General features: G+C 31.7%; 1 protein-coding gene across 2 annotated transcripts; it reads left to right on the top strand.

Moving 5' to 3' along the window:
- The first annotated feature begins 1662 nt into the window (after positions 1–1662).
- Positions 1663–7153, top strand: LOC105322871 (neuroguidin-A). Of its 2 annotated transcripts, none has more exons than XM_034482904.2 (13): positions 1663–1744; positions 1990–2128; positions 2604–2741; positions 2867–2951; positions 3048–3100; positions 3306–3393; positions 3742–3866; positions 4541–4596; positions 4729–4777; positions 5306–5398; positions 5691–5729; positions 6424–6442; positions 6714–7153. In XM_034482904.2, the coding sequence occupies exons 2-13, from the start codon at positions 2000–2002 to the stop codon at positions 6737–6739; spliced, it is 900 nt and encodes a 299-aa protein (XP_034338795.2). In that variant the 5' UTR covers positions 1663–1744; positions 1990–1999; the 3' UTR covers positions 6740–7153. The 2 variants fall into 2 exon arrangements, with proteins under 2 accessions (XP_034338795.2, XP_034338796.2); XM_034482905.2 differs by lacking the exon at positions 1663–1744 and adding an exon at positions 1793–1816.
- Positions 7154–13934: the final 6781 nt, after the last annotated feature.

Below are 13934 nucleotides of genomic sequence, written 5' to 3'. Positions count from 1 at the left end.
AAACGTGAGACTTCATGTAACCATGGTTACCTTCACGTCTATGTAAAAAAATACTGGTTCTGACTTTTTTCGATGTAAAGTGCTGATCGACAATAACCACAATTGCATATGATGATATGAAAGTATCTTCAATCATTTTTAAAATATAATTGAACAAAGATATAAAAAAAAATTAACTGAGTTAAGAACAAAATCTTTTCTTAATTTCTGTTTCATTTGGGCTATGAACGGTAGAGATTATTGAAGAAAGAGATAGACAACGTTCTGCAATGCTCTTTACCTTCATACATGTATGAAACACCAAAGAACGCACATTAAATTATTACTCATGTTTGTACATACATGTACATATGTATATCTAATATTTCGACATTAACCCCGGACATATATTAATTAGCTATAAAATACATCTCTGCATTTACACACCAGTTTTAAATTGTTTGGTTGTTTTCTGAACGTTGTGTAATTCTCCTTAGCAGGTATAATAAAAATATGTTAGTATACAGGATATGATGAAGGAATAAAATTGCGCCTTGTCTGGTTTCTGCCCAATCTATAATCATATATTAATTTTCATATGAAATCATATAGATTTGAGTGTAAAATGTGTTTTATGTCCTGCTTTTAAATGTATTTAAAGGGGTATGGCCACGATTTTGGTTAAAAAATATTTTTCCGATTTTGATGTTTACAATGCTTTAGAAAGGCAATCAAAATTTTGAGAGTCATAAGTTATAAGTGAGTTACAGAGCTCACAATTCTATGCTATGTAAACAAAGCCTTTGTTTACATTTTGAAAGTTGAATTCAACATTCCAGTTTTAGACCTAAAATGAATGTGTTAAACGTTTTGGACTGTTAATTTATGCTTAAAATGAATAAGAAAATACAAAAATCAGCTTGAAAAAGATTTTTACTGGTATATATTGAACCTATGTAAACAAAACAGGGCACGAGCCTTGTTTACATGAATTAAGAATTGTGAGCCCTGTATCTTTTTTGCAACTCTACGACTGACTCTTATGAATATTTTACTTGACTACTAGAAATGCATTGTAAACATTAATTGTAAACATTAAAAAGAGAAAAACAGAATATGACCAAAATCGTTACCATGCCCCTTTAAAATTATGTCTTCATGGTATGAAATTAAGAACAAAAATTATTTGAAATTCGAAAATATTAGAAATATAGGATAATCTAATTGCTATTTTGTAAATTAACTGATTTGTTTCATATCAATTTTTAAAAAAAGTACATGTACAAGTGTCAAATCATTAGGCGAGGTTTCATTATTAAACCTTAATTTAATAAGAATAGAAAGATCTGATATGATTTTTTTTTTATTTAAACATGACATTTTCTTTTTATAGATTTGATTGTGGAAATTTTCTTAAAAATGATCCTCCAATCCCACCACAATCACGATTCAGAATATCAGCTGGCTATAGTTGACCATGATGGTATACAGAGGTCTTTCTATTCAGTTTCCTAGATGAAAAATGAAAAAAAAAATATTTGGTTTTATAAAATTCTAATCTAATTCGACAAGTTCATGTATACTCAATTTGGGGAAAGGTACTTCCCGTTCAAACACAGATAGAGCCGAAATAACGGGTACTCCAAAAGAATTTTCCGGAACTTCATGTATCCGTTATGGTTTCTGATTTATGTAGCTATTTGCATTTCCGCTGAAAATTCACGTGGAAAAAAAATCGAAAAATTATATTCATTTTATGATTTTGGTATGTATTACTGATTGCATTCGTAGATAATAGTAAATTATTTTGGATTATTACTGAGAAATCATAAACATGGTATGTAAGATGTATCTGAGATCAATGCATTGACCTGTTAACATTGGTTAACTAGATAACCGAAAAACGATAATTGATGTATTGTGGTTTATGATCATAATGATGATTGTGTTTCAGACTGTCTTTCAAGCAAACATGTGGTTTAACTTGATAGGTATTATAATTTAACAAAGGTTTAGAAATATGTCGACAGAGGAGATAACGGAAGCTATGAATCTACTGAGTGCTGTGGAGTCTCAGACCCAGGATGTGACAAAATTAGTAGACCACCTCCTGAAGAAAGCCACAGAAAATGAGTACAATACATCAAAAGTAAGCCAACTTCTAATCTAATGAATCAATCACTTATAAATCAACGTATAGGATAGTCCCTATGCAATAATGCACCAAACTGATATCTTTCAAGCATTAGTTAAATAATTGATTATACAGTACTGATTATGGGGTTTACTCTGGTGCTAGCACCAGAGTAAACCCCAACTAAACCCTTGGTTTACTTTCGGGGTTTACTTTTTGAAATGTGAAGTACATGTATATGTGTCTTTTATCTAATTATCTTACTGTCTGCTATTCCAACCCCTTGTATATATCCAAATACACATGTAGCTTCTGCCTCAGGGGTCTACTTTTGATTGGAGTTTACTCTCTTGGTTTACCCTGGGCCCACTCTAGTAAACCCAGAGTAAACGCCGAAAGTAAACACAGGGTTTAGTCTTGGTTTACTTTCTGTTAGGTTGGGTCTGATCGGTACTGTATGTAATTTTATATTTTTTGACACCATTTTCAGGGAATAAGTTTTCTGGAATTGAAGTACCAGCTTTTACTTAGCTACCTGATGAATCTGACCTACATAAGCCTACAGAAGTCGCAGGGATCCAGTATACAGGATGACCCTGCCATAGATCGACTCATTGAAATAAGAACGGTCAGTGTCACCTCACATATGTCGACTTTTCATGGTATTACCTTGGTTTATAATATACTTAAATGGTTTAATCTTTTTTGATATTTTCCTTAGTTTTTAACATTTATATGTTTTTTAATATTTAGGTTTTGGAAAAAATGAGACCAATTGATAAGAAATTAAAATACCAGGTAGATAAAGTAGTCAGAACAGCAGCCAGTGGTGGGACAGGTAAGGCTTGTGATAATTAAATAAATGACAATGGAACTCTTTTATCTTTATTTCAAGATCAACATAATTAACACTTTTCTTTCACATTTGTTTTAGATTCTTCAGACCCTCTTAGATACAGAGCTAATCCTGAAAACCTCATAAGCAAGGTTTGTAAATTCACCTGTAACTTTTGAATTAATGCATACATTTTATGATTGCGTTATAAATATGGTATAAAGGATTTAATTCTTGGAATATATGTTTGTACATTAAAATTTTCAGGATTATATTTATTCAGATAGATCTAAAAATATTTTTAAAAAATTTATCATCATTGCAATTACCCTTTAAAGAATAAAACATCTTTTTTAGTTGGATGATGAATCAGAATCGGAATCGGAGGGAGAAGAAAAGAAATCCAAGATATATCACCCACCAAAACTCACAGCCATGCACTATGGTAACTACATACATTATAACCCTCTGATCAGACCAAGCAAAATTAAAATACAATGTACATCAAAGATATAAAGCCAAGTTTAATTAGCTAACAAACTTGCATTGATGTTGACATACTTTCCAGTTGGAGGAATTAGCTCTTAATTAAAGCAATCAAAATCTGTTGTGAGAAATATATGTTTAGTAGTCAAACATGTATATCCCTTTAATTAGATAACTAGGGATTCTATACCATAAGAATTGTTTTTTTTAGAAATAGCCTAAGATTCATTTCAACCAGTTGTTACAGTTTATCATGGCTTATGAGTGAAATAGTGGATCTAATATGATTTTGTTTGCTTTTTGTCAGAGGGAGATGAAACAGAGATGGACAAAGATCAAAAGGTCCTGGAGAGGGCCAAAAAGCGGGCCCTCAGTACCAGCATGCTCAGGGAACTACGAGAGGAATTCAGCGAGGGACCCACAGAGATCAGGGTAAGTATGGGAAATACGAGGGCTGTCTTAGTTTCTGAACTTGTTGCAAATCCTGGTTATATATTTCTTCGATAAAAATTTGTTTAATTAAATCAACAGACTGTCTGAAATACATATAAAAAAGCTGTTAAAAAAAATTAGTTTACATGGAATTTCATTATTGCCTTAGAAATTAATATTAGAGCCATACAAAAGGAAATGTGTTTAATTTTGATTTGTGATTGTAAATGTATGCTTCATTTATCGATGCTAAAATACTTAATAATTCTACATGCCAATATATTTTAACTTTTAACTGTCTAATACACATAAAAAAAGCTGTTTAAAAAATTCAGTTCCCATTGAAATTTTATTGCCATAAAAACTAATATTAGATCCATATAAAAGGAAAAGTGTATTATAAATTTTCATTTGTGATTGTAAATTTAAATGTGCTAAAATACTTTTTAATTCTATGTACAAGTATATTATAACTTAAAGAATGAAAATATTGTGTGACATACAAAGTGAATTGTAACATGAGTACTATCCTATTGGAAATAAATTAAAAATGACTTTTTCTACATAATGTCTTTATTTTAATATTTTTTAAAGTAATTAAGACAAAGAGTTTCTTTTTTTCTTGTATATGGTACATATCTTTAATTAAAAATATTAATCTTTTTGATTTACAGGAAACAACGAGCACACAGAGGTCGAGAGCTGAAAGGAAATTAAGGGAGAGAACTCAGTAAGTTGTGCTGACAGTCAGAGACGAATGTTTTATAAGAGTAATATTTCTTGAGTAAAAGTAAATTGACGTTGATGACCATGGTCATCCCTGATACAAGTTTAACTCTGTGTGTGTCTTTTTGTGTTATAGTTATGAAGAGGAGAATTTCATGAGATTTTCTGTGTCAAAGAAAGACAAGGTAATCATGGATATTTTGATATTATCATCTTATTTTCTTGTTTTTGTCATTCAATATTTATCCAGCTTGTTTTAATAATTGAGTACTGAGTTAATTATTTTGGTTAAATCAAAGACTTGTGTACAAAAAATGACTTCAGTGATCTTCTACTTATATTTACTGCTTTTATTTTGTCAAATTTTCACAGACTAACCCCCCCCCCCCATGTCATCCTTGTTTAAACCATTATAATGTTGTATATCACACATAAGTGCAGTATATTGAATTTTATAAATTGTTTATTTTGGAATTTGTACTTATCTTTTATGCCTTTTTGGCCTAAAATTGGAATAAAATCATCTTAATATCTATCTTATGTAATTTTGAATGTCAAAATTTACTAACATGCAAAAATATTGGCAACAGTTAAGGTGATCATTGTATTTCAAAAGACAAATAAATATTACTGATTGCAACAGCCCTTGTGAGACAATGTGTTATTGATTTATGTTCATTGCTCATCATTACTTGTATTTACTCTGCTTGCAGAACGAAATGAAGAGAGTGGCTGGATTGTCCTCGTTAAACAATCTGACGCATTTCGATGACATCAGCGCTCTCACAGAGGGCCGAGCCCCACAGGTATTACTTTTACATTGTTTTGACATCTCTCTCTCTCCAATTTCACAACTATCTGGCTTTAGGTTTGGTGCATTATCTGCAAATTACACAAGGCTCAGACCAGACTGTCATTTCCCACCTGTAAATGGCAGGGTGTGAACAGAATCAATATTGTCTGATTTATACAATGCTCTCAGTTGACTGGGTGGGTCAATATTGCTGGGTCTTCAGGTGTAATGGATATATCAATCTGATCATTGATAGAAGTAGGAAACATTTCACAAGGTTGTATGGTTTTTTTTTTATTTTCTAGGCTGGAGGATCTTCGAAGAAAAGAAAACATGGTGGAAAGGTATATCATTCATGTATATGTGTTATACGCCTTATGCTTTTATTATATTTACAGTTTCTTTTAGGAATAAATGTACACACTAATAACACATATGTTTCACCGTTACCTCCTCCTTACATGCTCGTAAGGAAAAAGTTGGGCAAATAAGTCATTCAAGACTTAACATTATATACTTACTGGTAGTCAGTATAAAATTTCGGCCTTAATTTTTGCAAAAACAGCTCTTGTACCCATTCATCTAAAATGTTACCTGGGTATATATGTAAAAAAACCCCATGATATTCAGTATAAAACTCATAAACTTTTATTTCATATATGCTTTTATTAAAAAATCATAAGAGGACATATTTAAATGGTCATATGTGGTCAGCAAATTGCATATAGAGTTATGATAATGATTATTGATATTATTCCTCATGATTTAGAGACCATTTATGAATTCACTGCATAAACTTTAATTTAAGTCAACTATAAATTATGTATGTAATAAGTTTTAACAATATAAATATATGCATATTATTGAAACATACAACAGTTGCAGCTCAACTTAAAAAAAATTCTTGAGTTGTACATTTATTATCATTAAATTAACACATATTATACTACATTTAATCTAAGTCCAGGAAATAACAACTAATAAGAGGGAAACCATTTTTCATACCATTCTTTCATTTTTTCCAATTTTTCATTTCAGGGTAAAAAAGGAAAGAAAGGTATGTTGTTAAGAATCATTTTTTTGTCTCACATTTCAACTTATTTATATGTTTTACGTACATCTGTAAGAAAAAAGTCACACCTTACCAATTCAAAAACTGACAGATGAAATAGAAAAAAACCTTAACATTTATGATAAATTATATAGGAACAAAATATGTTACCTAGATAGGTCTAAGGTGTGACTGAGAAGAGTTAAATTGAGTATAGAGTGAAAATGTTTCAAAAGAAAAATGATGCAATTTTATTCTGTTATCTTCCCCATTTCAGGTTTTAAAAAGAAGAGAATACATTGAAATTAAAAAGGAACAGAAAGGAAATTATATGGTCATTAACTTGCATACGTGAACATCTATTGCAGTACTTTTTGACATGCCTCTGTGATATATATAATTATTATATATATATTAAGTATCAATTTCCATGTAATGTAAATTGCACCGAAATACAATTATATCTGATGGAATGACAATCTGCATGTAATATAGTGCAATTTGTAATATTGGCAGATTACAGAATGTGATTGTGTTCAGTCAAATTGCTGTTTAAATAATTTACATAAATGCAGTGAAATTGGCAAAATTCTGTAATTTGTTCTTTTGAAGTATGATGATATCAATAAAACATAATCATATTTTACGCTGACTAAAATGTTATTGATTATGACATTGCTTCAAGAAATTAAGGGAAATACATAAAATAAATGTTTGATTTTAAATGGATTTATGTCATTATTTCACATATTTATCTCCAATTTCTAAATTGACCCATTAATCTTTTAGCTCACCTGTGCTATATATTCCAGGAGACATTTCTGATTATCAGGTGTCTATATGACGTCTGTCTGTCGATATGTCTATAAGCTTTACACATTTTCAACATCTCTAGTTTTCAACCAAACTTGTACAGGCACTTGTTTCTGCGATGATTGCCTATGAGGTTTACCCAATAGTATATTGGTTACACAAGGTATCTATTTACTCCAAATTACGCAGAGTAAATGTAAGAACCTTCATGAATTGGAACTTATCTTGTTTTCAGTGGAAAAGTGAAAAATGTTATGTATCATTTTCTGATAATTTGCCTAAAAAGTCTTACAAGGCATGCTTGGTTTTATTTTCTTGTAAATGCACAACTTCATTCACTGGAAAAAGCCATCGACACAGCGAAACGCTGTAATTGTGAAGTACATGTAGATTTTTAAACGTAAAACTGGACACAACAAGAAACGACATATACCCATTTAAAAGCATGTGTTCACTAGAAATAATATTATCCATAAGAATACTCTTTATATAGGGTAGATTAAAAAATCGTTAATGTTATGGACACACCTTTTGAAGTACTTGTAGAATGACAGCTTGTGCTTTCGCAGCCGAATTAATAGAATCGATATTCAGTTAACCATTGAAAGATTTGGACATACCAAAAATCACAAAACGACACGAGAAGCATTATTGATAGAAACTTTGAAATGCAATGCCATTATTTTCTTATAATTTTTGATTTCTTTACCGCACATTTTAACACGAGAAAAGTCGGATTATTCGGAAATGTCTGTAGTAGCATCGCACATATATTTCAATTTGAAATGTATGTTCATGTAAATGAGTTGTGGTTATGTTAATCGTTTGAAAATCAACCGTCAAATGGTTAAAGCTTACTACGTTCAGTAAGCGTTCATAGCTTCCCGACGATTCAGCGCGAACAAGGTTGATTTAATCTGCATTTGTAAAGATCGCATTTCATGATCAATTAGTTTAAATTTTCATCATGGACATGTAGGTATATATGATTAAATTTTGCAATTATTTTGATTTTTCAAAAAAACACTTGATGTTAATGATAAAGAAAAAAGGACAACGCTCTGAAATAACACAGACTATACTGCAATGTTTACAATTGGGTGTAAAGGTACATATCGATCAATTAAATGAAAAGAAAAGGGAATTTTTGCCTTTGCACGAGGTCGCGCTCTTTAATTTGTCAGTAAGAATGATTACGTTCAATTAGAACAAATTGTTGATGCACTTTATATTCCCTTGTAAAATAAAATCTTTGCGAGATTCAGCTTGACTAATCTCGTCCATAATGGAATACAGATATAACATGTTGCATGTATTTCTTCAAAAGGAAGATGTGATCGTATAAAAGCAATATTGGCACCCTTGTTTCTATAAAGATGGATAAAACCTAGCATAGAAGTTTCTGCAAATCTAAACCCAAATTTCTAACCCTTTTCATCGTCTTCTTTTTGCAAAAATAAAAGAGAACTGCATTATTGCAACTCACTGAGTCTATGCGCGACTACATGTAGCAATATACTTGTTAATGATAAAATAATTTCAAATCAAATCCCTACGTGCAAGTCTTTGTTTCACGGCCATTTTCCACGTGTTCCCTGCCGCCAGTTCCAATGGTAGTGCGAATATTATTTTCACGCTGAAGTAATCCCACAAAAATAAATACTTCGATTTTACATTAAGAAATAACGCGTCTTTTTCTTTGGCTTTCTGACGATGCTATTTTTCTGGTTTTAACTTGTTAGAAGTTAAAACATCTGCCATTTTTCGGTGCCGCTATATTTTTGTTATTGGCCGTGTTGTTTTTCTCATCAAAGAATGCCATGTGTCACTGCCGAGAGAATGATGCTGTTATTTCCGTGATGTTGATCGGTGTGTTCGAGTCTGAGATATTTCTAACCATCAAAACGATTAGATTCTATATAAACAGAGTGGCATTGATCATATTTGATAAGCCATTTAATAAATTCAAGATTACTTGATCTAATTTTGGATGCAGAAAAACAATGATTTTCTCCGTAATTACTTACTTCAGATATTCTCATCTTTCAAAAGAGGTGTTTAGAAGATTCTGCGGGTGTTATTCGGCGAATATTTAACTTTCAGAAGAATTGGTTTGCAAGAAAAATTATTTTATATTTTATATATGTATATAGGAAAAAAATCGGATCAAGCTGTTTCATCTGTATGGTGTTTGCATTTACATGATTTGAATGTCGATTGGTTAAGGTACAAACCATTATTCATGCATGAAAACACTGTCTCTGACCATTATTAAGTAGCCAAAGCTGGAGATGCTTCCAAAGGTAATGTTGATGAAGTACATTTCTCATAGTCTTCGCCAGCTAGCCAGGTGTCCGATTCGTTATTCTCATCTCCCTTTTGAGATGAGAATAGGGAACTTTTTGCTAGCGAAGATGATTTTTTGAACAATTTTAATAATGTATGGTTTATGGTTTTAAAAAAAACAACAATATCATTAAAATCAGCCGTTCTGATACACAACCGCATTCAAACTTTATCGATTTTAATCAGATTGTTTGAAATATGAATGAAAATAATGACTTTTAAAAGGATCAATCTTACTTTATTTCGCATACTATTTATTTAATTATTTATGTGAATTTACTCAGCAATACATTTATTTAAAATCTGAGTATTTTTTAATGTTACGTATGTTACTTTTGCCACATCAGCAAATAAAACCGTTTAAGAGGACAGGGTGGTCGTGTCCATTTTTAGACTGTATTGATCTCCTTCAGAGGAAGAGCTCGGTATAAATATAAATAAGAAAATGCTTTTAAAAAGTTAAAAGCAAAAATGTATGATATTTTTCTTTACAAAATGATAGTTTATAGCTAAACAGATCATATCTAAAAATTGTGTATACGACTCCATAAAGCTGATTTTATTTTTGCTCAGGTGAGCAATGTGGCCAAAAGCCCCGACTGACTCTGTTAAATTTGTTTTGTATTTTTCACAGTTTATAAGTTATTGGGCTTTAAATAAAAGGAGTTTTAAGGGAAATCTGATGAATACTTTGTTGATAACCCAGCCTCCTTAAACGTACATTTACCGAGGATTTGGCGTACATTGTACATGTAGAAGTCCGCTCCAGGGTCTATGATCACAATCACAATATGTTATGTACAGTACTAGGACATCGTATTAACATCGGCAACAGCTGCATATACTGCGGACATTTTAAATTTTATATATATAATATATACATGGATTGCATTGCTAGATTTTTTAATTTGCAGTGGACATTAACGTAAATAATATGAAATAAATGTTACATTTATATATGTATTTATGTATACATTCCATATAGTGATGGCATTTTGATAATTGCATTTTTAAAATAGAGACCGTATAGTAAGACGGGGACTTGATTAGAGACATTACCCAGTCAACGATATGCTCAACAGAACCAAATGTAACTAGTGCAGTTCAAAAGGTTACTTTTACTTACATGGAGATCTGGCACGTATAGTAGCGGAGTTTTTTTTTTTGAAGGGGAGGGGGGTTGTAATGATGGTGCAAACCTACTCCAAATCTTGACGAAAATACCCCCTACCCCCCAAAAAATATAGAAACTAACTACCATTTAAAAACAGTTTTCCGAACGTGGGGCGGGGCGGTCATCTAAAGTTAATATTTTTCCTTCTGTATATTGTATTTGCCTGTAGATAAATTAAATAATTAAACAAGCAGAAATTCCTTATAGACTCCTCATAGACTTGACCAAAGTGGAATTAAGGGGAAAATACATATGTATACATATTATAATACATGTACATCGATTTTTTTCCCTCGGGTTGCCTAGCTTTATAAAGGTGAATTTGACTATATATACATCCAGCTTTGAAGGGGACTACTATATAGCCATTTTTTCGAGAAGAGCAAGTTTTCCAGGATTCGGCCGAGAGATGACTTTGGAGAAATCACCGGATGATCATGTGATCAGGTTGCGCACAGTATTCGGAAATTAGTTTTATCAAATAATAAAGATTTCGATTGGTTATTACCGGGACAGAGAATAGAGCGTCTCCGATATCTGATTGGGAACTAGAAATGGAGATATGATTTTCCTCAAATTTTATGTGCATTATCCATAAATGGACATGGTTAATCACATGTTGTAGATAACTATTTCGACGTGTTTTTGCAAGCAACACACAATAATGCCATTGACAAATATGCCCTGTGTGCCCGTTTATACATACCCCCTTCCACCTCCCCCACCCCATCTTACTGATCAAAATGGTTCAACAGTGTCAATTTTTTCCTCTTCCGTGTACTAAAAAAATGAATTGCGTGGTGATTAAAATTTCAGTGAAGAACACACGAGGGACAGTCATAAAAATGAACGCGTACGAAAAAGGCTAAATAAAACCAAGCAAAGCTGTAGAATCGATTGCTTCCGTTTGATAAATGGAGATTAAATACGTTGCCATGAGACTGTTAATTGTCCCCGGATTTATCAACCTTGAATAACCAGTAATAAATATTTATTACCCCCCCCCCCCCCCCTCCAACCCCCCCCCCCCCCCAACGTGGATGTAAATATCGACTGTAATGAGCTTTATTTATATAATATAAGAATAAATAGAAATTAGAAAAAGAGAGATTGTTCAGATGATCTTTCTCTGGAAATCATTCCATAAATGCTAATTGCTACAATTTATCAAATGTAATTTGCCGATCATGTTTTCTGGATTTAACATGACTATTCATCAATTGAAAAATGATAAATTGTGGAACGGTATGCCAAAGACCGAACGTATAGAGCTGTTAGAAATCAGCGGTAGATTATAGATTTCCTAAGCATATTCTGAGAAGCATGCTTAATGTTATACTGATATCATTGAAACAAACTACATGTACGGGAATGTGAAATTTAAACTAATTTATATAAAGCCTGATTATTTTAATTAATTTTCTGTCGAATAATATAATATTCTTTTGCGTATTATGATATTTTATGTACTATGAAACGTGAATTTTTTGTCGTTGTCACGAGGCCTGCTGATATAAGAGAACCACAGAAGCAAGCTTAAAATCAAAATGAGCTCGAAATTGCAATTCTCACTTGCTTTATATCCACTGCATACACTGTATGTAAACAAAATAATTGAAACAAATTAAAAGGATTTGTCCATATCCCGATGGGCATGCGGAGACGAGACCAATCTTCAAGGAAACATAATCCACAACATCCATGCAGTCCCTCGTGTAAGCTTCATAGAGATATTTCAGAATGAATGATTTATTATATAAAGGACCAAATAAAGGGAACAGAGAGAGACAAAGCCTGAGGTATCACCAAACAACAACATGAGAGGAAAACAGGAGGTACTGTACAGCACCTACCGTTGTTATATTAATCCAGTAAGTGTTAAATCCAAGAGTTATTGCAAGGTGAAAAGTTTAAGAGTGTGCAGTGTTAATAAGTCAACTCTATTTCGATTAATAATGTATTAATTTTGTTCCATCAAAGTAAATGGATGAGTTCAAAAGTAGTACACAAATATATATACATAAGAATGAGTAAACTGAATCGATGATTGGTCTTATTTTGTATGCACTCATGCTTTATAGTGTTTTGTATCGTACTTAGAAGTTTTTGTGAAGTGGATCAAATCTTTATTGTGATTAATTTTATAACAATGTTATGGTGAACAGAGCAGTTTGAATTATTCCATTCTTACTGAAAGTTTATCTCTTACACTGTGGCCATTACAAGCAGTGCATATCTCTATTGCACTGATGAAATGTACAGATAAAATATGTGAGTATTACGTGAAAAGGCCATCATGCAATACCCGTAACATCGGAACTGCGTTGGCTTAGACAATTTTTTCATCAAACTAATAGTTTTCCCTGTTAAAAAAAGATTGTCAAGATAGAGAAGTCATCGGCGGGTCTTTGTCCACATTACTGTCAGGGTTCAAAGGATCTCTTGTCTATTTGTAATGAAGCACTCCAGGAACCAAAAGTCCCCTGTAGGACATTGGACATTTCGATAATCGAGATGGATGTAGGCTTTGATTAGAAAAGTAAACATATCAAATGATTTAAGCGATAAAATTCAGAGAAAATCCATACACTGATATGACCTGTACTATCACATGAAATTGTCTGCGACAAATCTAATGGTTTTAGGTTTGTTTTTTTGCAACAACTTTTATGCATTATATAAATTGACGTAGTCTCAAGTAACGATGATATTTATATACATATGTATACAGAAGGAGATTACTTTATTTTGATGTATAATACTGGTTATTTTCATTATACAATTATGTTCTTGACGTCCATGACAAAACTTATAGAATGCCATTTTTATTCTAAAAAAATCAACGATGTTTAAACAAATCTGCTAAAACCACGTAAAAAGATTTAGATAGACGTCGATATACACTTAAATACAATTACAGCTTAGGTACCATTTTTAGACTATACAAGTATATATATTAATCTCATAAAGAAGAAAGACTCTGTAAAAAGATCAAGCAAAACATTAAAATTTCACTATTTGAAATTTTTCTTGACTAGATGATAGTTTATGGCTAAACTATCAAATCATACCTAAAAATTTATTGAAAATCATATTGTTAATTTGTTTACCACCCAACCTTAGATTGAAGATTGTATATGCTGGTAAAGTAACCAGTTTGATTGA

This window comes from Magallana gigas, chromosome 3 (genome assembly GCF_963853765.1).
Source record: "Magallana gigas chromosome 3, xbMagGiga1.1, whole genome shotgun sequence".
NCBI classification, from domain to species: Eukaryota; Metazoa; Mollusca; class Bivalvia; order Ostreida; family Ostreidae; genus Magallana; species Magallana gigas.
Note: the sequence above shows the minus strand (reverse complement) of the source record. Positions and strands in the feature narration are given on the sequence as shown.

Bases quoted from the DNA above. Each gene is read 5' to 3' on its own strand.
- LOC105322871 (XM_034482904.2), top strand. From the start codon at position 2,000: ATGTCGACAGAGGAGATAACGGAAGCTATGAATCTACTGAGTGCTGTG. The intron at 3,101-3,305 runs GTTTGTAAATTC...CATCTTTTTTAG, and splicing joins CTGAAAACCTCATAAGCAAG to TTGGATGATGAATCAGAATC. The intron at 3,394-3,741 runs GTAACTACATAC...GCTTTTTGTCAG, and splicing joins ACTCACAGCCATGCACTATG to AGGGAGATGAAACAGAGATG.